This window comes from Pezoporus wallicus, unplaced genomic scaffold (assembly GCF_028554395.1).
Source record: "Pezoporus wallicus isolate ANWC-B61680 ecotype Strahan unplaced genomic scaffold, APGP_CSIRO_Pwel_v1 contig_8376, whole genome shotgun sequence".
NCBI lineage: Eukaryota > Metazoa > Chordata > Aves > Psittaciformes > Psittacidae > Pezoporus > Pezoporus wallicus.
Window position 1 is genome coordinate 660,085 of NW_026641603.1, and position 27,564 is coordinate 687,648.

General features: G+C 45.2%; 2 protein-coding genes across 9 annotated transcripts in view; both read left to right on the forward strand.

The window, feature by feature from the left end:
• Positions 1 to 27,564, forward strand: part of SF3A2 (splicing factor 3a subunit 2) — a 160,226-nt gene that overhangs the window by 99,903 nt on the left and 32,759 nt on the right. The window lies entirely within an intron of this gene.
• DOT1L (DOT1 like histone lysine methyltransferase) overlaps positions 1 to 27,564 on the forward strand; it is a 67,840-nt gene that overhangs the window by 27,579 nt on the left and 12,697 nt on the right. For 5 of the 6 annotated variants that reach the window (XM_057424510.1, XM_057424508.1, XM_057424511.1 and 2 more), the window contains exons 7-21: positions 736 to 798; positions 8,613 to 8,668; positions 11,778 to 11,857; positions 13,484 to 13,552; positions 16,221 to 16,327; positions 17,286 to 17,327; positions 18,785 to 18,868; positions 19,567 to 19,801; positions 20,226 to 20,339; positions 21,762 to 21,853; positions 24,493 to 24,594; positions 24,976 to 25,113; positions 25,714 to 25,839; positions 26,540 to 27,021; positions 27,264 to 27,387. In XM_057424510.1, the coding sequence (XP_057280493.1) occupies positions 736 to 798; positions 8,613 to 8,668; positions 11,778 to 11,857; positions 13,484 to 13,552; positions 16,221 to 16,327; positions 17,286 to 17,327; positions 18,785 to 18,868; positions 19,567 to 19,801; positions 20,226 to 20,339; positions 21,762 to 21,853; positions 24,493 to 24,594; positions 24,976 to 25,113; positions 25,714 to 25,839; positions 26,540 to 27,021; positions 27,264 to 27,387 (1,914 nt within the window). The remainder of the gene's footprint in view (positions 1 to 735; positions 799 to 8,612; positions 8,669 to 11,777; positions 11,858 to 13,483; positions 13,553 to 16,220; positions 16,328 to 17,285; positions 17,328 to 18,784; positions 18,869 to 19,566; positions 19,802 to 20,225; positions 20,340 to 21,761; positions 21,854 to 24,492; positions 24,595 to 24,975; positions 25,114 to 25,713; positions 25,840 to 26,539; positions 27,022 to 27,263; positions 27,388 to 27,564) is intronic. The other variant, XM_057424514.1, reaches the window with a different exon arrangement.

The following is a 27,564-nucleotide window of genomic DNA, read 5'->3' on the forward strand; positions in this document are numbered from 1 at the left end:
TGCCAGGGATGGGGCAGCCACAGCTTCTCTGGGCACCCTGTGCCAGCGCCTCAGCACCCTCACAGGGAAGAGCTTCTGCCTAAGAGCTCATCTCAGTCTCCCCTCTGGCAGGTTCAAGCCATTCCCCTTGGCCTGTCCCTACAGGCCCTTGTCCAAAGCCCCTCTCCAGGTTTCCTGGAGCCCCTTTAGGTACTGGAAGCTGCTTGTAGTTTGAAGCATTCTTCCTGGTTGCTCCAGCAAGGGTGATGCTGCTTCTGTTTGCTGTTGCAATGCTTTGCATGCCACTTTCTGCTTTCTCATTCACCCCAGCAGGCCTGTCCTTACCCTGTCTGTTCCTTTGCTGTCTGGGCTTAGGCTGGGCTGCATTCAGTGCCTCCTACTCACTGTGGATTATGTACCACAACATGGGAGCTACTTAAGATTGTGCCACTTTTAGTGCTGAGCAGTGTCAACTCAGTTTGCCTTATTTTTAACATGTAACTTTGATGAAAAGAGGGAAGAGAAGATGCCAGCTTTGACTTGGCCCTGATGAACCAAAGGTTTTAAGGAAAATAAACTACAGTAGTTGTGTCTGCCTATCTTTTGAGTGTTAATGGTAAAAAAAAACCCAACCCAACAAAACTGCAAGTCTTGGGGGTTTATGAACACTGTCAGAGTTGCATCTCCTTTGACTGTGATGTGAGTGGTAACACAAGATGTCCTAAGAGGTGGTTTTGTTTTTCCTTCCTCTTCTAGACGATGGACAGAGAGTTCAGAAAGTGGATGAAATGGTATGGGAAGAAACACGCAGAATACACAGTGAGTGAAATTCAGCTGAAAAACCTTGTGATCCATGCTGATGTATAGAACTTGCAAAGCCCTCTTCAGCCTTTCACCAGCCAGAATGAGTCAGATGTGCTTCCTGGCTTTTATCTTGACCCCCAGGCTGGTGTTCTGCAAGACACCCTCCCAGGCCCCTCTCTTTGTCTCGCCTGACATGTGGTATGGTGTTATTGGGAACACATTCAGGTCTTCTCAGAAGCTCTTGGAAGATTTATTCTTCTAAAACGTTATCGTTTTAAGGGGGGCTGCCATGTGTCTTTGGTTTGTATTAAATAGCCTTTGGCTTCCCCTCCCTGTTCTCCCCATGGTGTGGGGGTGCTGCTGGGCAGACTGTTGAAAGTGGCAGCTCCTCCTTGGGTTTCTGAAATCTCCTGCTAGAAACAAAAGGGGAAGATGTGGTCACCTGGTGTTGGAGGGGATGGGAGGGCGGTGGTTTCAGCCTCGGGGAGCATGGGGTTGAGTTCTGGATGAATCCCAGCATGCTGAGATTAAAGCAGAGAGCTCCAGGACCAATTCAAGATAGATGGTTTGCACTGGGGGGTAGGGGGTGGGCTGTGGGCTCAGGAAGGATGATGGATGGTTGGTTCTGACCTGGAAAGGATTGCAATTGGGTGCTCTGAAGGTGGAGTTAGAGCAGGGGAGGGGTAAATGGGTCATCACAGGGCATCTCTCCCCTTGGGGCTGGGGACACATGCTGAAATGGCTTTCCCTTTCCTCCGAATGTTACTTAATCATTGTGGATGTGTTTTCTACGCCGTAATGACAGTGTGAAGCATGTGCAGAGCTTTGTGTCATTCCTTCCCCTTTTCCTTTTCTCCCCCTTCTTAAAAGTCGCTAAGAAAACCTGCTCCCCAGTTAATCATTTCCCAGTGAGGAAATGTACGTAGGCATAGTACAATAGGAACCCACTTCCTGGTGGTCCAGAAGAGGCTGGATGGATCAGGATTGTTCCCTAACTGCCCAGAGAAGTTGGGTCACTTTCCTGCTCGGAGTTGCAGCTAGCAGTGAGGATTGCAGTTCAAGTGCGAGCAAGTGCTTGGGGAGCTGCTGCTTCATTTTCCTCTTGTACAGAGCCATTGCTGCTCTGTTACTGGGATGGTTTGAACCACATGGCGTTCCAGCAGTGTGGGATCAAATGGCCAGCCTTTATTTCCCAGTTTTCTGGGTCTTCTGGGATCCCTGGTGCTCTTTACAGGGCTTATCTTGTGAGGAAGGTTGCTACGACTCTCCCTTCAGGAAGCAGGCTGCAGAAGGGGATGGTGCCACCTGCCTCTTTGCACTTTCTTCCTGGAATGCCTTTATTGGAGAGCGTGATCCTCTTCAGAGGGATGCTGGGCCTGCTGCGGGACTAGTTTGTAGCAGGATTGATATTGGGCTGCTAACTCTTTCCTGCTGTGGAAACACTGTGAACGCTTTACTTTTCATGAAGTGGCCATATGGCATTTTTCCATTGTGTCACCCAGCTGGCATTACATGAAAGGAATTATTCCTGAAGATACTCAGCTTATGAGCTGTGTAATTTAAAGAGTAGGATAGGAACTTGGACTAAAATATTGAAAGCATATTGATTGCCGTAGGCATTTCCATATTGCGCATTCCAAGTGACAGAGTCTGGTACTACAGTGAAACAAAGCTATTTATTTTTTGCTAGGTTCTTTGGCTTTTATAATTCTGTTTTCTGAAAAGGGTTTAGAGTAAAAGCTCTCTTTTCTGCCTTTCTGGGAAGAGTTGAACCTTTGGAGCACTGCATGTCGTAAGGAAAGTTGTTTCCAGCACCATGTTGTAGTGATGCTTGAAATAGGTTTTGGTTGCTTACATGTAGACGCACAGGGCAGATTTTCCTTAGTTTTTATTGCTTCTTCAAACACCCAAGGCTTTTGCCAAGCAGTTTATTTTCTTCAGTAACTCTTTAGACAACATTTTCTATACGTGACTCTGGTTAAACAGAGAGCAAACATAATGCAGCTAGGAGACATTGGAAGGCATGAAACTGAAAACTCGGTGTCTTTATCTTTCTGGAAAACAACTTTGTTCCTTCATTATGCTTAGTGGAGTCCCAAAATTCCCAATGTTGTAGACTAAATAAGCACAAATTGGAATAGTCTGTCACCAGAAGAGCTGAACTTGTGAATTCCACTCTAATGTTTCAGGCAGTCATAGAATCATAGCATGGTTTGGGTTGGAAAGGACCTTAAGATCATCCAGTTCCAACCCCCTGCCATGGGCAGGGACCCCTTCCACTGGAGCAGCTTGCTCCAAGCCCCTGTGTCCAACCTGGCCTTGAACACTGCCAGGGATGGGGCATTTGTCATTTCTTTGGGCAACCTATGTTGGAGGAGGGAAGCTTGGCCTAAGTCCTGAGGCAAGGAGTCTTAGAACCCACCTGCAGCTTGGACTGAATAACACGGATGATGGTTTTGACTTCCACTGCCTTGCTGGAAAGGTTGTGGTACGTCAGGCAGCAGCAAATCCTGCTTTGGGTTGTTGTTTCTTGTAACAGCCAAGAGCCTTCTACAGCTTTCCAATACAAATGGATTTTTGACTTCTCGCAGAAAGGGCTTGTCCAAAGTCTTGTCTTTCTGGTGAGGCAGCAGTTGATTGCCCATACCAGCTCTGCAACCATCAGAATCACCTCCTTGCCTTCCCCACCAGCATGTGCTGGAAGTTCTGAACGTGGACATGTGAATTCTGATGAGCAAGGCTCAGTGACAGCATTTAAAATAAACCCTCCAGGTGTCTTTCCACTCTCCTTTGTCCACAGTCATAGAAGAAAAGTCTCTTTTGGGACGTGGTTCCATGCAAAATATACACTGTCACGTGCACGCAGATACCTTCAGTAAAACAGCTCATCACTGAGAGTCACTTTCAGATGATAACTGTGGGTAAAACTTCTCCAGCAGCTTCTAGCACTGTCCTGAGGCATGTTGGATCCCTGAGGCTTCTGCAGAGCCCCAGCTGCTGGTAATGGGTCGTCATGGCAGCTTTGGAGTGAGAAGATCCATTTGGGGCATGACAGGAGTGGGAGGCAGGTTGCTCATCGTACGTTGGCCTGTAAGTCTCCTGACCTCCGGCTACTGGAGATAACTGTATCTCATAATCCTGTTAAATGAACTGGGTTTCATTTTAAATGATGAGCTGTTGAGCCTCAGGATTCTAATTGGAAAACCCCCCAAACTAAACCAAGAGAGTAATGCTCTCTGATAAGAATCTTCCTCAGGTTTTACAGTCAATGCTAATGTTTCGACGTGGAAATATTTACATCCCTGTGCTATGGTCGTGTGGTTGTTGATGTCTAATTCCTGATGGGTTAGGGATAATCATATTCCTTGCTAGTCTTCTGCATTCAGATGGAATGAAGTATTTCAGGGCTTTTTCCATCATCAACTGCTTCAGCTGTTCAGACTGGAATGTCCCACTTCCAGCACGCATCACTTTATTTCAGCTCCGTTGACCGTCTTTTCCCATGGAACTGAGAAGTTTCCAAGATTAGCTTTACCCCCTTCTTTTCAAGAAAACTGTTGTCTGAAGGAAACAGGAGACTTCTCAGAGGTTATTAGGCCTAGATAATTAGAGAGGCTTTCTCGGGGAATTTCTGCACATGTGTAGTCATCCAATTATAAAGCGGTATCACAAGAGGCAGATGGGTTTTCATGGTTTCTGACTGTACATATCCTCATGTGGCCTCAAAATCAGAGCCGTCTCCAGGTATCTAGGGCACAGTGCTAATTGCCATGGAGCAGAAAGTGCTGCAGTGTTCTTTCAGGGGTACCCCTGGTGCAAGCTGTGTGTCCTCAGTGCCTATGGCCTGTTACGGGATTCTTCCAGTTGTAGGTTAGAGTAGGTCTCTGCAAGGGAAGTTGGTGGTGGCTGCAGTCACACGTTGGCCTGCTGATGGTAAGGGTTTGCTTTGATGTTGCTTGCTCAGGTTATAACAGAAGACCTTCCCCTGTTCCATAAAAGCTTGTCTGAGCAGTGGGTCTTCAAAAGAAGTGCAGGAAACACCAGGTCAGCGTTTTTAAAGGCTGGGATTCCTGCTGGCTGGACACCTCTGACACGTGTGCTGCCTGCTCAGAGGAAACCCCTGCAGCTCCTAATAGCTGCAGATACTCTGTGGGTCAGCCCATGGATTAGAGGTGGGTTTTGTTGTGCATCAGTCAACATAAGCCTGGCATCTGTAAGCTTGCAGCCTTGTCTCTGACTGAGTTTGGGGTGCTCTCTCTGGCTTGTTGTCCTGGAAACCTCCATTCTGAGCAAAAGCAGTGATTTGGGTACAAGTTGTCTCTTGTTGCCTGGTGCCAGCTGCTGCTTTGTAGGGATTACTGGCATTACCTGTACTTAAAAACTACCACTGCTCAGCAGTGCACTGCAGCTAAGGAAAGGGCAGGAGAGCTGTTTGTCCCAGATAGTTCTGAATGCCCTATTTCAGCGGGAAAGTCCATGTTTTGGTATTTGAAAAGCCCTCCAAATGTCCCCTGTGGCTTTGAAATGATGCCACATTTTGGAGGTTTGGATTCGTGCCTCCAGTTATTTTTGAAAAGAACAGGAACCTAAAAATAACCCTGTGTACTTTTCCAGGCAGAAATGAGTGGGTTTTGTGAGCCAAGTGTTTGCATGGAGGCTGCTGGAATGAGACATTTCTGCGTGTGAATTTATGGCTTTGTGTAGCTGGTCAAACAGAGCCGTTACCAGAGAGATCCCAGGGCAGTGCTGGGTTGGGAGTGGAGCTCTACTCCATGCCACCAAGGCTTGACCTTCAGGAACTGTCGCTCTGGTACGTGCTGAACGCACACGCGCTGGAGCGAACCTCTTGTTGCTTCCCCCAGGCTCTGGCCTGCCAGTTTTCTTCGAGTTACAGGAAGAGCCACAGATGCTGCTGTGCCTATTTCTGCAGTCTCTGTAGAACACATTTATCTGTTAGAAAAACCTGAAGAGAAACCTGTTTTGGTTTCTAACTTTAGAACTGATGCGGGCTGGCAGCTCTGTGAAGCGGATTGCGCTGAGCTAATTATCCTTTTAGATAAAGCACGACTCCTGCATTGTCTAATCAGATGAAAATATCTGCATTACAGATGGTCCCTTCCATTCATTATTCACTAAGGAGATTAAGTTTCGCAGCAAGAGGAGCAACAGGATGGGGGTTGGGACACTGGTGGGAAGAGATTGAGGGTGTCCCTGTGGCTGTCACCTCTGCTTTGCACTGGCGTGCCACCTTCTCCATCCATGACCATAAGGGACCATGTTCTTCTACTGGTTTAGCTGTTGCAGCCCTTGGCGGTTCCTTACCAGTTTTTGTTTTGCTCTCATAATGACTGTAAAGCACAGAGTTGACTGGGATTTGGGGGGAGTTTTGTTGGATTCCCATTGTCAGTTGATGGGGAAGGTCCTATTTTCCTCCTGTTACTCCATCATTTATTAATCACTGCTCCCCAAGTACAGTAAGTGAAGAAACTGGTCATCAGGAGGAGTCAATCAGGTAGCTGCTGTGCTCTGGTTTGATTGTGGCAGAGCACTGATCCAGGAATTGCTGTCTTCCTTCCAGAGGGGAGAAAATAACCAATTTTCTCCCAACCATAGTTGACCATCTGGTTATTTCTGTACGCCAGTATTTTTCCTGGTGAGATTTTCCCCTCAACTCTTGGCTAAGTATGAGCTAGGGTAGTGTTCCAATACAAAAATAGATGGGTTGAAACAGGGCTGTGCTGCATTTAAATTGTAAAATGCTGTATCTTGCAAAAGGAGACAGAGGAAAAAGTGTTCAGTTTCCATGTGTTATATTGGGTTAAAACCCAGAGATTTTGGTTATAACCGTGCTCTTAACCACATTGGCAGGACAAACATAGAGTGTGACTGGATCCAAATAAAGCGTAACAGCCATTTAGGTTAGATTTCAAGACCTTTATATGAAGCTTTTTATTTCCAAGCAGTTTCAGGTTCCGCTGGTTCTTTGTTCTCTTGCTGAGCTGTGGCTTTATAATCACATTTCCTTATTATTGTGCCATTTCTTTTCTTTCTCCTGTTGGCGTTTGGAAACCTCGTGCAGACGTTAGACACCAGTGGTGGGGAGGAGTGCAACAGAGCAGCTAACTTGGCAAAAATGGTTGTAAAATAAATACAGTTGCCTTACATGTGGGTTTTCTTCTACTGTCTCTTGGTTGCTCAACCATGAAGCTATTCACTACCAGAGAGATAAGACTTTGAGACAAAGTTATCTCATAAATAGTCTAGAGATGGTCTCCATTCACAAGTAGGGCATCTAGAGCTCCAGAATAAATGTTTCTATATATAAGGTGAGAAGAACTCAGTCTTCTTTAGAACTGTTCTGATGTTGCATTGAGTTTCCCCTTTAGAGTTTGGAAGTATCTAGCAGGACGTTGTTAGGTTGGATCTCTGTGAGTGCAGTCTCCAATGTATGCTTTGGTTTTACTGTAGCAGGGATATCAAAGCATGCATCCCCTAGCAGCAGGTGGGAAATGCAGGTAGTAATTCTGGTTGAAAATCTTATGTCAGCCTACCTGCTTGGCAGAACTGAGTAACTTCAGTTGTTCTGACCTGCTGTTTTCAGCATGTTTAGTGTCTGACCCTTAAGGCTCTTTGCAAAGTTCTTGATCTCTTGCCTGAGAACCCTCGATACTTTCCTTAATCATAAAATCATGGAATGGTTTGGGCTGGTAGGGACCTTAAAACTCATCCAGTTCCAACCCCCTGCTACAGGCAGGGACACCTTCCACTAGAGCATCAGACTGCTCTGCTGGGAAGGGGAGGCTACAATGGAAGGAAGCAGGCTCTAGTGCTTCTCTGGGACAGGTACCCTGGCTCAGCTAGCAGGGTTTCGAAGTATTGGAGCATGTCTGCATTGCAGTTCTGTTTGAGTTGTCGCTAAGTGCTGGCATGTGAAATGCTCCTTTCTTTCCATACTAAAGAATATATGCAGAAAAGGGATTCCAGAGCAGTCACTTTGTGTTGTTTTGATGTTCCTGAGGTTCTGATCTAAGCCATCATCTTACCTGCGCCTTCAAAGTGTGTCATCGTCATTAATTATACAGTTGCATGTTGTTTTTTCTCTCCTCCTCTTATCTTCCTCCCGCAACCTTTCTCCTGCCTTACTTGGGGCACAGCAAAACAGCCCATAGATTCCTCTGGCATTTCAAAAGCATGACTTAATGGTGGGAAGGCTATGGAGCTGCAGGTATTAACCTGGCACTTGATGGGGTTTCATCAGAAAGGTACTGAAGTCATAACTAGAATTACTTTCAAATAAGGCCTTTACGTCACTTGATTTCCAGCATCAAAGTGTTAGAAACATGTGAGATTTAGATTTAGTACCACAGGAAGATCAGAGGTTGCCATCTGTTGCAACAAGAGCCTGAAGGCAGGGTTTGCAGCAGGCACCATGGCTCTGTGCTCTGGTTCCCACTCTGAGGGGTCTGATGGAACCACAGGGCTCAGCAGGGTCTTGAGGGGGCTCTGGTTTCTGCTGCGGGTGCTGCAGGGTATTGCTGGCTTCTCCATGGAGCACAGTCCTTGTAGGGCATCAGTGATACCTGGAGACCCTTCCCTGTTCATCCCATGGCAGGAGAGCAGATGAGGGTGGGAGCAGAAGGGGAGGCCACCTCCAGGACCTGAGGAGCTCTGGGTGCTTCATCTCCTTGGTATCTCCTAAAGCCTTCATTTGGCCTTACTTCAGAGGCACCCCTGAGTTAGTACAACATGTTTGCTCCAGAGCAGAAAGGAACGATGTTAACTCGTGTGTGTGTGTGTGTGTGTGTGTTTTTGTGTTGTCTTTCTTTCAGCTGGAAAGAGGTGACTTCCTCTCAGAAGAATGGAGAGAGAGAATTGCAAACACAAGGTACAGTGCAGCAGTTGAATGCTGCTTTATGAACTGAATATCTGGGAGTTTGTATAATGGAAATTGGGAGGCTGGCCAGCTTTTTATATAGAATTTCCATAGCAAATACCAGAAGTGTATCTGCCAAGTTTTATACTGGCCTCTTTAGATCCTGTTTTCTGACTAGAAGAATGGGTTTAAATGTCTGTCCCATGATAATACATACAAGGGTGTATCCAAGATAAATTCTGGTTCTGCAGAGAAGTATCAGCCTCTTGTTTGTTTTGCATATCCTTGTTGTTCAAGTCAGTGATTCTGGCAAAACGCTGGTTGTTTTGGCTATTGGTGCATACTGCGAGGCTCACTTGCCATTAAAAAGACCCAAGTGAGTGTGTTCTAACTTAAATTGGGAATTCATTTGAGCCGATTGTGTTGAAGATTTGTTTCTGTGAGGATCTGTACAGAGGATTTGACTCCTTTTTGATGGTAGTAGCAAGGGAGTAAATTGGCTAAAGCAGTAACGTACTCTGCCTCTTTAAAGGCTTTGCATTTCCAGCCTTATGGATGGAACAAAAAAGGTCTTTGTATGACCTTCTGGGCCACCCTGTTGTGTGGGGGAGTGAAGACTTGTCCAAGAGGGCTCTCTGGAAGTCCTCGGCATTGTGGCAATCTATGGACTGCTTCCAACACCCTCTTTTAAGAGTACCCCATCACACAGGCGTCTGCCCGGCTGATGACTCCTGCATTGCTCCCTACCTCAGTTAAACTTCTAGAAGTGCCTTTTAATTTGTGGACAGGCTTGGCCCAGCTTTGCATAGCGGGGTTTTGCTTTGTTGCTTGTGATTCCAAATCCACGCTCCTCGGCTGTCTGCGCAGCTTTCCTTGGAGCAAATGGAATTTGGTTTATTTATTTTTAGCTGGAGTACATCTAACTGCATGCAGAAATGCTGGTAGATGTTTATTTTGTATGGCGTGCAGCTAACGGTGTGCCTGCTGATCCACACTCCCTTTGCTCTGTGATGTAGAAGTTCAAAAAGGAGGAGATTGTTGCTCACAACTGGTAGGTGTTGGTGTTTGTTCCGAGTGGGCCAACTGCTCAGCATCAGCTCCATCTAGAGAGATGCAGATTGTCTGATGAGTTCCCATTGGAGCCACCCCATCGCAGACCCACAGACTGGTTTGGGTTGGAAGGGACTGATCCAGTCCCAGCCCCCTGCCACAGGCAGGGACCCCTTCCACTGGAGCAGCTTGCTCCAAGCCCCTGTGTCCAACCTGGCCTCGAACACTGCCAGGGATGGGGCAGCCACAGCTTCTCTGGGCACCCTGTGCCAGCGCCTCAGCACCCTCCCAGGGAAGAGCTTCTGCCTCAGAGCTCATCTCAGTCTCAGTAAGCCAAGAGCCACCCTTCCCGTGAGCGGCCAGGCTCGAAGCACAGGCTGGGATTGTACCAGGACAGGGCTGTACGTGCTTGAGCGCTGCCGTGGGAGCTGTGCAGCACGCAGGATTCCTGCAGGAACTGGCCCTGTGGCTTAGCAATACGTGCAGAAACGAGGGCTGAAGGCGAGGTGGACGGGGGTCCCCCGTACTTCTGCCCTGTGCATACAAGTGTTGTGCCAAAATTAACACTAAAGAAATGGATCTGGCAAGCTTTATCTTTTTCCCTTCCTTCCCTGGATGTTTTCTAGTCCCATTAATATGCTTGGCTCTTTTGCAAGGCCTCATTTTTTGGCACAGGGTGGGAAGGCGGAGGAAGAAACCCCTGCTAGCCTTACTTGCCAGGCAGGGTTTCCCAAATTTCCAAGAGCAAGGCAGAGCAAGAATAACATTTTCTTTTTTCCCCTTAATGTAGAGACAGTTTTTCATCCATGGGTTTTAATAGCTTTGGCTGCCACTCTTAAACTCACTGTCCTTGTTGAACATGTTTCATGTGTGGAGGCGCTAGGAGGGGAGTTTTCAGACAGACCTCTTGCAAAGAAGTTACTTCTTCATTTTGGAACAATATGCTAGAATGGCTTTGGCACTTTGCATGTGCAGGATGCTCCGCAGCTTCCAAGAGATGTTGAGGGCTCTTGTTGCAAGCTGGGAGCGATAGGGCAAGGGGTGATGGGTTCAAACTTAAACAGGGGAAGTTCAGGTTAGATATAAGGAAGAAGCTCTTCCCTGTAAGGGTGCTGAGGCGCTGGCACAGGGTGCCCAGAGAAGTGGTAAATGCTCCATCCCTGGCAGTGTTCAAGGCCAGGTTGGACACAGCCTTGGGTGACATAGTCTAGGGTGAGGCATCCTTGCCCATGGCAGGGGGCGTTGGAATTGGATGATCTGAAGGTCCTTTCCAACCCAAACCATTCTATGATTCTGTGGTAGGAAATGGGCACCAGGGACAATTGGACTGGACCCAGGCTCTTAAAAATAAAAGGATATTTCTTTTTTAATCTGTGGTGTGCTCTGTTTCTTCACCAACCATTTCACCATTTGTGTGATTCTGCCTATGGGCACGTTTCTTTGTTGCTGTCTGACTGGGTTTTTTCAGGAACAAATCCCCTTCGCTCCATTTCCTAACCCAGAAAGGTGCAACTGTGCACTGTGGGTTAGGGTGAAGTGCTGGGTTTAGGACAGGGAGATGTGCTGAGAGGCGTCTTTTTGCACTGAGGGGTAAATTTACAGCTGGAAGAGAAAATACATTTTGATATTGTGCTATAATAGTTTAAATGCACGCGAGGAGGCACTGGCATGAAACGTGTCTGTTGTGTTGGAGCATTGCTTTTCATGTGTGAATTAACTACTGTAAGAGTGTGGTGTTTGATCTCACCATGACAGAGGGGTGAAAACATTTTGCACATTGGTTTTATGCTGAAACTTCTGGTGCAAAACTCAGCTGTGTGCTGAGAGGAGCACAGAGCAGGGTGCCTTTAACATCTTTTACAAGTGAATGCTAAAGGTAAGGTACTATATGCAAGAAGAAAGCATTTTATTAGCTGGAAGTGGCTGTATACAGGGACAAGCAGCACTTTTCAGTTCCAGAAGAGGCTGTAAAGGCTGTAAGTGACTGTGACCTGTGGTTGTGGGGGCAGCTGAGGGGTATAGTTGTGCCATTTGCCTGTCCCTCTTCCTTAACTGTACCATTATCTTGCAGTGTTATTTTTGTGAATAATTTTGCCTTTGGTCCTGAGGTGGATCACCAACTGAAGGAGCGATTTGCAAACATGAAGGAAGGTAACAAAGAACTTCAAACCTTTTCCCATTGCTTTCCTGCTTGCTATGGGAGCTGGTGGTGGCGAGGCCTTAGTTAAAGAAGCCAGGTTGGTGGGTATTGTTCTGTGCCTTGCAGCAAGCATCTGCACCCCAGATGGGTATTTCTTGGGCTGTTTACTTCCCATTTTAATATCTGTTCTGGCCTCCCTGACTGCTTGGAGGTAGCTCTGTGTGTGAAGGCTCTGCAGAGCTCTGTGGGGTGGGAGGAACTGCTGGTCCTCTCTTACTTGGTACGGGAGCCGACAAAACATGCAGTGGCCGAGACTGCAAAGCCCTTGTCCTATCACCACAGCCCCTAATGAAGAGCCCCTCTCCAGCATCCTTGTAGCCCCCTTCAGACACTGGAAGCTGCTCTGAGGTCTCCATGCAGCTTCTTTTCTCCAGGCTCAACAGCCCCAATGTTCTCAGCCTGGCTCCATGCAGGAGCTGCTCCAGCCCCTGAGCATCCTCATGGCCTCCTCTGGACTTCTCCAACAGCTCCAAGTCCTTATGTTTGAGGGCACCAGCACTGCACCCAGTGCTGCAAGTGGGGTCTCAGGAGAGCAGAGCAGAGGGGCAGGATCACCTCCTTTGACCTGCTGCTCGCACTCCTTTTGATGCAGCCCAGGATACAGGTGGCTTTCTGTGTCTAGTACAATATAATATTTCTGTAGCTGCATACTGAAGGCAGTTCTTGGGTTATCCTATTTAAAGTTGTCACACGGAGTACTGGGTATTCACTAATCAGTATTAAAATGGGAGCACCATCACTGGATGTCTTGTGTGTCTCATTGCAGACACTAGTGACCCGGGATGCCCAGTAACCCCACTGTGACCCTTAGACTGCCTGAGGTGTCTTTTTTTCCTTCCTCTTAACCACTTGGATAAGTAACAATTTGGTTATGGCAGAAATAACAAAAATTACTATTTCTGAGAAGAAAACTGTGTGGCATGAACAAAGCAGCTGTGGCTTCCCCTGATAGTGAAGAATGTGACTTTTGGGCTCTGTTGCAAACTGTAAAACCCCTTAACTTAAGCTGTCTTCTTTAGTTTTAGTGGGTGATCTTTGTTTCGTTTTAGCTGCTGTTTAGTGGTGGCTGGAGAGAAGTGGCAAGGTGGGGCAGCCTTTTTAACCCAGTAAAGAAACCTCAGTTCTCTTCCCAGAAGGTGCTGGGGCTCTGTGCTCTGGGCTGGATGACCCCAGATAGCTGTGGAATGGAGAGGAGCAGCCTTTTAAATAAGAGGGCTTTGGGGACTTGTGCATGAAAGACACCAACTAGGACTGGGATGGTGGTGTTCCTGATTGAAATTTCCATCGATTGCCACTGAGAATTAACGGGCTCTTTTTTTGGAAGTGTTTGAAGATGTCATTTTGTAGTGATCCTTGAGGATCCCCTCCCAGCTACCCAGCAGGATGAAGAGATTGACTTTGTTGCATGCTATCAGAATGAGCATTAAGGAGTTTTCTTTTGGTGATGACATACAAGTGGTAGTTTGATTAGGGCTGCTCTTCAGGGCTCTGTGCTGGGCTAGATTTAGTAAGTAGTTATTTCTAGAAGAACTAGTAGCTGACTTTGCTCTCTTTTTGGTTTTCCTCCTCTTTTCCAGGTGGAAGAATTGTGTCCTCAAAACCTTTTGCACCTCTGAATTTTAGAATTAACAGTCGAAACTTGAGTGGTATGATTGCCCCTTTTGTTGTTACATTGCAGTTATGGTGTATTCGTTATCTGAACATGTCTGTAGTGGGGTTGGGTTGTGGTTTAAAGAGTTGTGTAAGTAGAAAAATGCTGTTGTATTATGATAGCACACATGCCAAAGTGACATGTATTTTAAAATCACACCCCCCCCAACATTGGGACCAACCACCACTCTTCTGTGGGGTTCCTCCTTTAGATGTAATGACAGTTTTTCCCTGGCTGGGCATCTTTTACAGTTGAAGAGGTTGAAATTAAGTGTTGAAATCAGGATTTTCAGGAGCGTGGTTAATGTCTTTAAGTACGAAGAGCTGCAGTGATGAACTTGCATGTGAGTTCCTTATACAGTAGCTGTCTGAATTTGGACAGGTAAATCCCACCAGTCATGATTTGTGAGGCTTAGAAGCTGAAATGTTCAACGTTGAATGCCTTGTCTTCTGTGCTGTAAATCCATCAGGCCTAGCCCATAAACGCCCAGTTGCTGTGTCTGGTTTGTTGCCAACAAGAGTTTTCCTTCCCTTCTGAATCTAGTAGACTCGATACGTGCCAACGTTGTCCTTCGCAAGCCTGGGAGCTGCAGTTCAATGAGGTTTGGGGATTACCAACACCCTGTGATGGTGCTTTTTCTTGTGACCTTTTTTCAGCTTTTATTGTTGAATTTTGCCAAGGAAAAGAAGGATCCAGGCTGGGGTTTACACATTTACTGTGTCCAGTGCAAAACATTCCCTAAATTCAAAACCAGCCCTACTCCCCTCCTTATGCAAACATGGCAGGTAACACACTGAGGTACAAATCTCAAGCTGTGTTTTCTGTGCTTGGCCTGACACTCATGGCAAGCTGCTTTTCAAGAACAGTAATTTGAAGACTGTCATTAAGGCATTTCACTGAAGTAGCCCCATTGTGAGTTATTTTTATGAAGCTTGAGTAACTGTGAATGTCCTGTGCAGCAGACATGCAAACCTGCCCATTTCCTTCCTGTTTGATACTCTTCTCTGTGGCATTTGATTGTTTGGAACCTCATTAACCGTTGGGTCCTGGCTTGGCAATCCTTTGTAGACATGGGCTTGAAAATAAAACGACTTTAAAGGGTGGAATGGTAATCCTGGAAACCCTCAAGCCTCCAGGGAGCTGAGATCAGCCTGTCAGTTTGCTAACAAGACAAAGAGCGCTTAAGTAAAGCTTTCTACCTCTTGTACAGCACACTAGAACTAGATGAAATGCAAGAAGGCACTTCTGAGGTTTCATTTAGGAGACCTGCCTATGTAAATAAGGGGTTTTGGCCTCCCAAGCCCTTTCTTCCCTGGCTCATGACCATTTTGCTGTGTCTTTCTGCTAGGTGGGGAGGCAAAGGGGGCACTGAATAAAAGCCCTGATTATGACGATCAGTTGAGCCACTTCTTTATCCTGTTTGAGCTTTCAACCCCCTGTGGAATGTTTTCTAGAATGCTGAAGTATTATGTATCTGTGTATATGACATGTTATTTAATGCTTAATGGGGATGTTGATGTTAAAATTATATCGAGATAGCTAATGAAGATCTGAGTGAAAGAGGTTGCTTAGCAGAAGAGTAGATAATAGCTTCCAGTAACAGGAAACTCTTCCAGGGATTCAGAGAAGAGATCCTGAAAAGAAATTATGCTACAAGTAATGAGAGGATATTATTGGTATAAATTTTAGGTCTTAATCCCATTCTGTGACCGTGCTGTATTTGGGATGTGCCAATATCAAATGATCATGCATGGGATGTGCTAGGCCTGAGACTTGTTCTGGTCTTAGTGGCCTCTTCTAAGTGACACTTTCAGGGAATGTCATCCACTTGGAGCTGTGGATCCAGTACCTTCACATGCAGAGAGGTGATTTCAGCCTCCTGTGCCAGCTTTATGCTGCTGCCCTATTGTAGGGTTTTAAGAATACTTTTATTCAGTGGGGTTTCTTTTGTGCCCAGGTAGGATTTGAGTCTTGTGATTTTCCTATATTATAAAATATAGTGGAAAAGAGAAAACTTTAGGAAGCAGGCAACCTTTTTTCTCAGTGCCATTTTTGTCCTTAGTTAGTCCCATCTGGAAAAAGAAATAGAAATGTGGAAAGAGCCAGGACAAACCAAAGCAAGTATTAAAATCTGGTTAAAATAGTGGTGGAAGTTGCTGAATCCTAAACCTTGTGTTTTGACTCTTCTGGGTAATTGCTGTTTAATTAGAAGTGTGCCATAACTTCTTCTACAGCCGTGCCTCTCACTCAGTGTTCAGTGGTTCTGGAAATGCTTAGGCACATCCCATACCTATTAATTCTAGGGAACAGAACAAATATAGGCAAGCAAACAAATATAAACCATGTTTGTCCTCAGTCCCAATATAGTACAGTTGCAGTTTACACGGGTTGGCTCTAATGGTGCTCTGTTGCTGGTTCTACCTAATTAAATCCTGTCTGTTAGCACAGATGTCTGGTCGCTGGGTTCCTCGTAAAAGTTGCCTCTGAAACCCAGGGAAGTTCTGTCTATTGAAAGCTTACACTAGAACAAGAGTTTTACTCTAGAATGGCTGGTGGTCTCTGAAGAAACACTCCTTACTGGTGCATGGCTTAGCTTCAGCTGGGTACAACTGTGTGCCAAACTGAGCGAGCCTTGCTTGCCTAACTTGATGTTCTTCCTGCAGATATTGGCACTATAATGAGAGTTGTGGAGCTATCACCACTGAAAGGGTCTGTGTCATGGACCGGGAAACCAGTTTCTTACTACCTGCATACTATTGACCGAACCATAGTGAGTATAAATACAGGCTGGTGGCTCTGGCTGCTTTACCTGCTTTGAAGTCAACATGCCAACTTCAGTTCCTTGTTTCTGGGAATTGTATTCATATTTCCTTGCATATTTAGACCTGTAGCACACATCATTGGTAGCCTTTGGCTGCTTCGGTGCAGCATCTTGCGCAAACAGTATAATGATGGACAGTACTCTGGCAGTCTGTTAATTCATTGAAGGTCCATGGATTTACAGGTATAATTCCGTCTCGTGCTCCAGAATACACAGCTATGCAGAATCGTGGTCTTGTGCTATAGCTTCCACCCTGACTAAAGACTATCTGGGTCTTTAATTCCTCAGTTGGCTTTGTGGTGTACGGAGCATTTCGTTTGATCATATTCAAGCAGTAAATCCTCATTCTAGTTAAACTGTCAAGTTGATGTAGAACCAGCCAAAGCTCTGTAACAATACTCATGCGTTCACTGGGGTTTCGGTTGTTTTTTTTCAGTTAAAGAAAACAGAAACAACTCTATAGGAATGTCAGCTTTTGTGGGGAAATAGTTTATTCCCACACTGTTTTGCAGTGTGATAGTAAGATTTTTTTCCTATGTTTGCTGTAGTCTAATAATGTTAAAGAATAATTGTTAAAAGGATAACCGAAAGTGCAGTTGAATATTTTAGTGGCGCATAAGAGCGACATAGCTCCATTGACAATAACTTTCTGCTGAGTGCAGATACATGACACAAAGCTTTAAAACAAGAACAGGCAGCGGTGAAGATGCTAAAACCTTGTTGAGGCGTGGATTATGTCCTGCCAGCGTGTCTGCGTCATTCAGAAGAGTGAATGTCAATGGCTTCTTGCTGTAGCTTATCTGAAGAAAGCCAGTTAGGATTTCTGCAGTTCTGCATTTGTTTAATGCTGATATGTTGTATTCATCTCTCGTGACTTTGAAAATGACTCTTATCTTTCTGTTTCCAGCTTGAAAACTATTTTTCTAGTCTCAAAAATCCAAAACTCAGGGTAAGTTTCAGTCATTTTTTTTTTTTGGTAGAAAACTCAAAATAAGCCAAGCAGCCACTACAGGGAATTTGGTCACTTGTTAAAGATGTACAGAATTGATAGCAAATCAGATTTGCTTGGTAAGCAAGGAACATGGGCATGGAGCTGATTGAAGTGGAGCATCACGTGCCATCAAGCACTAATTGAATCATGTTCAAGAGCTTTCTAATAGAGAATTAATGGGGCAGCCACAGGTTTTCTTACCTTGCAGTGGAGGTCTATAAAGAGCAGTTTGTTCATTTAAGAACTGAAGTTAAAGAAAGAAATGATAGTTTCAATCTGTCCCTGTGTTCAGCTGCATGAAAACGAAGCTGAAGAGTGCTCTGAGATGTTACTTTTGGGGCACGCTGAGACATGGAATGTGTGGTCAGTTGCTGCAGTCTCTGCTGTCAAGTGTGGAATTAAAATGGCAGAGGATTTTTGAGGCTGTGCTGGGCTGTATTAATCTGAGCTAGGCAATGGGGCTGGTGTTCCCAGTTAGAGAATTAAGGGAAGCCACTTCATTTAGAACTTGAGGTGACCGTTTGTCTTCCAACTGACTTGCTCAGGAATTACTGAAAACAGGTTAATGGGAGCTTTGGGATGAGGTTTGTTCAGGCTGCTGAATTCAAAGTTGGAGGGAAAAATGACTCCTCGAGTGGCATCCCTGTGCTTTGGAACTTCCCTGGTTTTAATGGTGAAGAAATGGTGCCATTTCTTCCTCTTCAGCAGAAGAGGTGATGGAATTGCCAGAATTGTTACGCAAGTGAAACCTCCCCTGCAAGGTAGGGAAAGGCTTTAAATGAGCTCCTTGAAATATCCTGCCCCTACTGAAACCCGAAAATTAAGCTGAAAAGTTGCTGCTTGGGTTTTTTTAGTTTCCTCTACAGACGTGGCTAAAGTTGAATTAGATGATGTTTAATGGCTCTGCCATTTCAAGTCATGCGAGATTTTTAAAGTGATGTAACAACACATGAATGTTGGGGATGTAGGGAAAACTGTTGAAATATTTCATAAATTAAAACCCCAAGCCAACAAAACACCAGCACCCCCACTCCAAACCAAACCCAAACCCTCTAACACCAGTGTGTGATCTGGGGGATGGGACTGGGAGGAGAAGAATAAAGGAGGAGGTTTGGGCTTAATCTCTTCTGCCCTGTGGCTGCATGTTTGAAACCCATTAGGGAGGGTAATGCAGTACAAAGGGGTGACTTGCTCTTCCCTTTCCCACTGAGTGTTGCCCGAGGCAGGGGAAGTTTTTTCCCTTGCTGGTAAGAGAAGTTTGGGGTGTTTTTAATCGGGCATTGTGTGCCAAGAGCACTTACACCTGGCTTTTGGGGGAGGCTAAGCTGGGAAACACAGTGGTGTGTGTTAAAAAGTGAGAAACACAGGAGCAAATGATTATTCTTTTAATGTTTTATTTGAAAACATCTTTCCAGGAGGAACAAGAGGCAGCTAGACGTCGACAGCAAAGAGAAAACAAGAGCAACACAACTACTCCAACAAAGGTTCAAGAAAATAAGGTGGACATCCTGCATTTTCATAGAGGAGAATGTGTTTTCTCTTTAGCTGTGCATGAATTCAGAACCGGTGTCAGGAAAAAACTGATTCTGTGGGAAGCGTGTTCTCTGAATGGGTAAACTGGTATAGCTGTTGCTGTGGACACAAATATGATGGAGTGACTTAATAAAAGCTGCACTTGGGTATTGTGCCACTAATTCTGGAGAAAAGGTATTGCAAGATGAATAGAACAGTTGGTGTCCACCCGCTTGCCATCAGCACCAGCTTGCAGAGCTCTCCCTGAGTCATACCCATTGAATGGAGTTCAAAGTGTGCTGAGTCTCTCCTGCAAAGACTCATTTCCTTTCTCATTCAGTTGCATAATACTGTTAGAAACGCAGTGACTGTTCATGCACAAAAATATATTGAGATTTTAATGAAACTCACTTGAAGAATATAATCAATAATCATCTTTTCTTAGACAAAAGTTACAGATTTCCTTTTCTGTTATGAATAAGTCCAGAAGAGAATGAGTGCAGCTCCTTGGGTGTTAGGGACAGCTCTTATCCCAACCAAGTCTACTTCACTGCCCAGTTATTTAACTACAGTGCATCAGTTTCCTCTCATAAAATTATTAAAGTTATTAATGCTTGCTTTAAAGGAACCCTGCGCATATAGGTAGGAATGGCTAAAGAGCTTTTGGCTTCCACATGTCTTTTAGGATTCTGGTGCTGAAGAAGAAAAGGCTGCAGCAAATTCTGTTAAAAAGCCATCTCCCTCTAAAGCCCGGAAGAAAAAGCTGAGTAAAAAAGGAAGGAAAATGGCAGGCAGGAAACGGGGACGTCCCAAGAAAATGAACACTGCAAACACAGAGCGCAAGACCAAGAAGAGCCAAACTGCACTAGAACTTCTGCACGCTCAAACTGTTTCACAGACATCTTCATCCTCTCCTCAGGGTGAGTTCAAAGTTGGCAGTGGAAGAAGCTTCCCCCTGCCACATGAGCCTAGAGAAGGATCTGAGGCTCTGAGTGCATGCTTGAAGGTTGTTGTTCCTTTATTGCTAGGCGTAGTTTGATTTTGTGTCATAACTTCTCTCTTGCCACCAAAGCAAAGCTCGCTGTGAGATGATGGTATGCTTCTGTGAGAAGATGGTGATTGAACCTGTCTGTAGGTACTGGGCCAGAAGCTGTTGCTGAGCTTGTCTCTGTTGCTAATGTTCTAAGGATAAATTGTAGATGTCCTTCTAAACAATCTGTTGCAGTCTGGTGGTCCTGCTAAGTTACAGGATCTCCCATTGTAAATGATGGGCTCTCCGGTGCTAAAGTGCCAGAAACACTTGGCTTTCATAATCTGAAAGGTTATCTTTGTTTCTCTCTCCAGATGCATACAAGTCACCTCATAGTCCATATTACCAACTACCTCCTAAAGTGCAACGGCATTCATCTAACCAGCTACTGGTGACACCTACCCCACCTGCACTACAGAAGCTGCTAGGTAAGACTGCAGTGTGGTCACTTGTTTGGCATGGGAACCTCCACTGTGAGGTTTGTGAATGTGTGATTTCTGAACATGAACATCAAAGGGCTACTAATAGACAGCCTCTGTGGAAAGCTGTATATTGAACAGGAGAGAGGGTTAGCTTCTTCCCCTTGTTGGTGTCACCACAAGGCCTCTTCTCTTGCTTGCTGCTGAAGCTGATGTCTTGGTCTGTATTTGCTTTTTGGCATTGTTTCAGCTCATATTTGGCGCAAAAGGAAATAAGCTTGGGTTTAGCAGGAATTAAAAATAACTTTAAATGGAAGTGTCTAGTCAGAAGTAACTATTTTAAATGAAACCATTCTCTTATTCTTAAATCTTGGGGAACATCATGCCATTTTCTCTGCATAACTTAGAGCGAAGTATATGAGATAGTGCCTGAGTTTGAGGTCACAAAGGTGGTGTGATTGGAAAATACATTCCATGTGCAAGAGTTGATTTAGGGAAAAACTTGGAGAGTGTTTTTTAGGGACTCCTGGTGGTGTATGTTCCCTCCCCATTTCTGGGCATTGAGCATTAGCCAGTCTCGGGTCACTTGGGAATCTGTCTATGTAGAGACCGAGGACATCAGTGATGTCCTAAACTTCTCCTCTCCTGCTGTGGTGTCTTACAGTTATGACTGGATTCTTACTGTACAGAGAAAAAGTGATTTAAGGGAACATTTTATGTTGGGGTGTGTGTGGAAGCAGGGAGATGAACACCTGTCTGGAGTAAACCTTGCTGCAAAGGTCTCTCTACTCATTACCTGTTTTGGCTGCCTGTGATTGCAGCAGCTTGAACTTAATCATGTGGTTGGCTTTATGATGACAGGAGCCCTAGTAGTGAGGGCTGGGGAGAAGGGAGGTTCCTTGTGTAATAGGAGACTGGAGATAAGACAGTGATAAGCAAATGCTCCTTGGAGAGTAGAGTGAATGTGGGTGTAGAGCTTGTCATCTGTGTGTATGGAAGTAGGAGTACAGCAAGCCCTGTCCTTGTGAAGCTGGGAGAAGGAGCCCTCTGAGCTGGGGGCTGGTTTTGGCTTTTACAGCTCATCTCTTTTAATGCACTGTAAGTAGAAATAATGAAAGATGTTCATCTTCTCTTTCATCATGTGAACACCATTAGCACCCATTGTCTCCCTCTGGTTTCTGAATGTATTGTCATGACTTCTGTTGGGATACCTATTAGAAGGAGCTAATGGATCCCAGAGTTCAGCTGGCATCAGAGGATGGATTTTCAGCGTGCTCTAAATTGATCTTTAATGGCTTGGTCTTACTTACAGTCCAGATAAAAAGCAAGAGAGGGAAAGGGGAGAGAGGTGTCAAGGGAGCAAACAGGGGTAAATAGGAGTGTTGCACTTACTCTCGCTTATAACATATAACCTCCTTATTTATTTTGCAGACTCTTTTAAGATCCAGTACATGCAGTTCATGGCATACATGAAAACTCCTCAGTATAAAGCAAGTCTGCAACAGTTACTGGAACAGGAAAAGGTCAGTCTCGTTTTTAACATTTCTAAACAAAATTGCCAGACTACCAGATGCCTTGGATGGGCGTGGAAAATTGTGTGCAAGTAACACCAGTTATAAAGACTCCACCAGAGTAATGCTTAGGCTGAATCTAGGGAGTTTATTGCTAACTCAGTCTTTGTGTGCTTAAATTTCCCATCTACAAAGTGGGAGAGATGCACCTCCCCTCTTCCCTCTGGTGCCCCTCCATCTAATAAGACTTACTTCAGTATCTGTGTTTTTAACTCTGATTTTGACATGAAGCATGTGTTCCTCTGCAGGAAGCTGGTGTCCTTTTCTCCCACTTGGGATTGGCAGCTGCTTTTCTTCTCTAAATGTCTCAGGGGAGCAAGAGGTGGTGGTCGCCCCCCAGCAGCATGTGCTGCCTGAACTCATCCTTACCCTCCGCTTTGAGGGGCTTCCCTGCGTCCTGCACCTTGCTAGTCATACTGCTCTTAGATAATTAAACTGGTCTTAATCTAGCCAAAGATTGCTGCAACTTTGAATGAGGACTGTCTTGAAAAACACACAGATACCCATTCCTTGGAGCTGAATTTCCTGCTTTTTGACATCTGTTGTTTTCCCACTGTCAGAAAGCCTAAACGAGTTGAGAACTGCAGCATCAGGATGGTTCATTAAACCTGTAATAAATTGAATTATGGGAATAAAAAAGCCCCAAACTGTCATCACTGATTTAAGAGATTTAATGAAGCATTCTTAGTAGTGAGAATCTTAATGTGTTATGATTGCACTGGTGGGCAAGGTGTAAATTTACCAAGTCATGGGTACATGGAAAGGCAAAGAAACTCCTGCAGCTGTGGTGTGTTTGGCTCTGCTATGGAGCCATCTCCCCAGCAGAGGGAGATTTCCAGCTAAACCCCTTTGCTTCTTGTGTTGCTTTCCCTCAGTTCTGAATAATTTAATCGCTTTATAAATTAGCCCTGATGAGAGAGACTCTGCTGCTACTTCTGTGAAGGAACCTTCCCCCATAGAACTCAACAATAACCTTTCACTCCTGTCCAGTTCCAGCTTCTGGTAGTCCCCATAGAAGCTTTCCTTAGCTCTGTGACCTTTGTGAAGGTGTCAGCATAAAGCCATAGCCTTGTTTGGTGGAGTTTTCCATAAGGGGAGCTCTTTTTTCCCCAAATGACAGAGGCTGATTTGTGCCACCCTCTTCATTACTGACGGTTGGTGCTGATGCAGACTTTTTCTATGGTGGTTTCCATTTGTTTTCACTCTGTAACAGCACTTTGAATTTTCAACCTTTTCCTTAAGCAGTGTAGTTTTCTGGTTCTTTGTTACTGGTCGGGAAAGTCAGCATGAAGTTAACTGATCTCCCTGCCCAGAAACAGCATGGGAAATGATAGTGTGCAAGTACCGTGCATACACTGAAAGTGGAAATTGAGTGTGGAAAAGTAATCATTTCACTTTGGTGTCTATGAGTTGTTGCATACTTGAAGACATTAAAATTGAGGAATTAAGCATGAGACTTATGGCAAGTTAAAGTTCACAAAGGCAGGAGCAGACCTTTGCTGGATGAGATGCTGTTGTGTAGCCTGTTTAATGACTCTCTATTACATGAAGGTTTTTCAAGTACAAGAAAAATGTTTCTGTAATATGGTTTTAAAATACACAAGATGAATGCATCATTCCTGGCAGTGTTCAAGGCCAGGTTGGACACAGGGGCTTGGAGCAAGCTGCTCCAGTGGAAGGTGTCCCTGCCCATGGCAGGGGTTGGAACTGGGTGAGCTTTAAGGCCCCTTCCAACCCTATCAGTCAGTGAAGATGCTGTGAGTTGCTCGTTCACCAGATTACCCTTAGGTGGAGCTGTCAGCTCCTGCTGCTTGTGAAGGCTGGATGAAATAATTGCTGTTGAAAGCCTAAAGGCTTTTTTCAGCATCACTTGTGGCAAGCTGTTTAGCATTGCAGTGATTCAGCTGCTTTCCCAAGTCCTTGGCGTGAGAGGCAACGCGAGCTGTATGCCAGGTCCTGTGTTCCCTCACACAGGTGGAACTTGCCAGCACTGCTGCTCCCCTGCTTGGAAGATCCAGGTGCTTTTTGCCCTGGTCCTCCACGTTTTCTGGAGCCATGGCTCAGTTTCTGCACAATTCCCATTGGGCCTCAGCAGCTAAAGTTGGAGAAAAGTGTCAGTCTCCAAAGCTTACTGCTTTTGCTGCACTGATCTTTCATGTGGGAATGGAATAAATGAGGCTCTTCAGCAAAGTCCTGTCCTTGCCCTTTGCTGCTCACACAGTGCATGACCATGAAATGAGTAAGGAAGTATCTAGTCAAGGAATGTTATAGGCAGGAAATGTTCTGTGAGTGGAAGGGTCATGTGGCCCACTGGAGTAATTCTGCCATTGGAGATACAAGTGGTTTGGCTTATTGATGACTTTCTTCCTATCTTCCCCCACAGTGTTTTAATTTACTGTGTGTCTTCCATGAGCATTGTGTAGGATAGGCTCACAGATACCTGAGGCAGAGCTAGATTAGTTCATACAATTCTCCTCTGAGCTGAGTTTCACTTCCAACTTGCTACAGAAACTGGGTGTAATGGTTTCATTAAGAGGGACCATGCTGCAGCTGGTGCTAAAAGTGTATTTCCTCACTCTTCTCTCTTGCAGGAAAAGAATGCTCAGTTGCTGGGGACAGCACAGCAGTTATTCACTCACTGCCAGGCACAGAAAGAGGAAATCAAACGTCTTTTTCAGCAGAAACTTGATGAGGTAGCCCTGATCTGGTGGGAGTGGATGCTTGTTACTCATCTGCATGCAAACGAGTTTGGTAAAATAAGACCAGAGTAGTCCCAGGTCTTGAGCCCCTGTTTTGCAGCAGATCATGCTAAAGAATGTGGAATCTGTATCACTCTTTGGTTGTGTTTTGTCTTCATTGTTGAAATCATTGTGTCCAGGGGCAGGGGGTGACAGACCATGAGCACTGTGGTAGTTTAGTGAAGGATGTATTCCCTGCTGGTGGAAGGAGCAAACTCTTGTGTTGCCATTTCAAGATCTCCTCGGTGTCACTTCTGAATGTGACAGTCATCTGGAATTAGGATGTCAAGACCTTACTGAGTGATCTCTTTCTCTTCCTCACTCTTCATTTTGTAGCTGGGAGTTAAAGCTCTAACATACAATGACCTGATTCAGGCTCAGAAGGAGATCTCTGCTCACAATCAGCAACTGAAAGAACAGACGAAACAGCTGGAGAAGGATAACAGTGAACTCAGGAACCAGAGCTTACAGCTGGTGTGTACAGTGCTTGTGTCTGAGTAGCAGGGTGAGGGTGCCATTTATTTAAGGAGAACAGTTCAGGAGCCCAGTGCTGTCCCTGTCTTCAGGGGATCTTTACAACTGATAAATCATCCAGCTGCCATAGCCCCTCTGTAAGAGGGAGGAATGATGGGGGAAAGAATGTAGGTGGTCCTTTGATTTCCCTCTGACCAAATGCTCAGGTGACAGTTGACTCAGCTGTGTCCTGTAAACGGCTTTGCCCTTGTGTATGTTCTTGCAACTGAATCTGGATCTCTCTGGCCAAGAGGTTTGTCCAGTGCTTGTTTTAACTCTTCACTGTTCATCTTGGCAGCTCAAACTGTTAAGGCAGGTGAAGGGCATGTGGAAGTGGTTAGGGAGGGTGGGTGATAACACTGCTTTTAGAAAGGACCAGGTCACATCTTGCCACGTTATGTGGGGACCACAAGGTGATGCCTGGCTTAAGCTGAGAGGAGTTTTCAGTGGGTTAAGAAGCTTCTTGCTTACATCCAGTTGGAAGGTGCCTGGCTTTCAGCTTGCACCTTGGGTGGTGTGGAGAAAGTTGTCTTTTGATCTGTTTATCCTGTGTCATCGCAGCTTAAGGCACGGTGTGAAGAACTGAAGCTGGATTGGTCAACGTTGTCACTGGAGAACTTGCTGAAAGAGAAGCAGGCGTTGAAGAATCAGATTTCTGAGAAACAAAAGCACTGTTTGGAATTGCAGGTAGAGAGCAAGAAACAAATCTAGAGCCACCAACATGGGGTAGCTCTTGAGCAATGGGCCAGTTAAGGGTATGTGACTGGATATGATGTTAAAGGAGAAGATAGGTGGTTTCCTCCCACCCCAGATTAATCTTTCTATTAGAGTATTTTAGTCAACTTGAAAAAGAGGTGGATAACGTTTAAGGGAAGTAGATGCTATGAGCTCTCTCCTTGGTAATGCTGTGGAAGAAGGAATCGTGGTTTACCATCAAGTACAATTTAAAAGCAGGTCTTGCTTCTTTGCATGTGTGCTCTGATGTCTTGGTTCAGGAATCAGTTCGCAGAGTGTCACTTCCCATAGTGAAAAGAAATTACACTCCTGTCTAAGAACTTTTCTTTTGCTGTGAGGTAGTTTGATGTGGAGTGACTGTTTCCTTCAATGACTGGCAGTACTGAGCTACTCCATTCTGTCTGTATAGTTGGAGATATTTTATGTTTGCTTTTAAGATCTGAAGGGTGTTTTCTGAGAAGCTCTGAGCCCTTACCTGTGCCTTTTGGTCACAAGCTCAGAGCAGCATCTTGAAATCTGTTTCTCAAATTTTGGGTCTGTTGTTTCCAGAAATGGGGCTGCTTTTCCTGAGAAACATATGGAGGCAAAGCTCCATAATGCACTAGAATTGCTAAGTGTGGTCTTTAATCATTGTCTTCCTCTTCATTTAAAGATCAGCATTGTGGAACTTGAGAAGAGTCAAAGACAGCAAGAGCTTATGCAACTGAAATCATACACACCGTCTGACGAGTCCCTATCAGTACAGCTACACAATAAAACCCATTTGAGCCGTGATCCTGAGGCTGATCATGGCAGGTTCCAACTGGAGCTGGAATGCTCCAAGTTTCCTATGCCCCACATCAATGGCATGAGCCCTGAACTGTCCATGAACGGCCATGCTACTCCCTATGAAATTCACAACGCCTTTAGCAGGCCCTCTTCCAAGCAGAACACCCCTCAGTACACAACCTCTCACCTGGACCAAGAAATAGTTCCGTGTACCCCCAACCACAGCAGCAGACAGAAGGCAGACAAGATGACAAGCTTGTCCTTACCTGACTATACCAGGTTTTCCCCAGCTAAAATCGCACTAAGGAGACACTTGAATCAAGACCATGGAGTCAATGGAAAAGCAACAGCTAATGAGATACAGAGGTGAGAGTGATCACTTCGTAGGTTGGGAAAGCAGGGGTAATTGCTTGTTTTAATTACAGTGGATTATTTGGACTGTGGAAAAATATGTTTAAAAGTGAAGATGAATGAGCTATTTAAAGTTTTGTTTCCAGAAACCCACCTGATAGGCGAAATAAGGTGGTGCCTGGAGTTTGGTACAGGAATTCCTTACAGAAGAGAAGTCATTCACTTTATAGTCTAATGATCCTACATCTGTGTTCCAGAGCTGACCATGTCAAAGAGAATGGCCTTACATACCCAAGCCCTGGTATTTCAAATGGCATAAAGCTGAGTCCACAGGAAACTCGGCCCTCTTCCCCAGCGGCCTTACCAGTTGCAGGCGAGAAGGTAAGCGAGCTGCTTGTGTTCAGGTTCAGAGATGTTACACCTGGTGGAACAAGGAGGAAGTTGGTCAAATTAGGGAGTGCAGGCACCCTCCTTTCTGTGCTCTGCTTGCCATGGGAAATAACACAAAATACAGTAGGTGTGATACAGCAGAAGATTGCTGACCAGAGGAAGAGAATA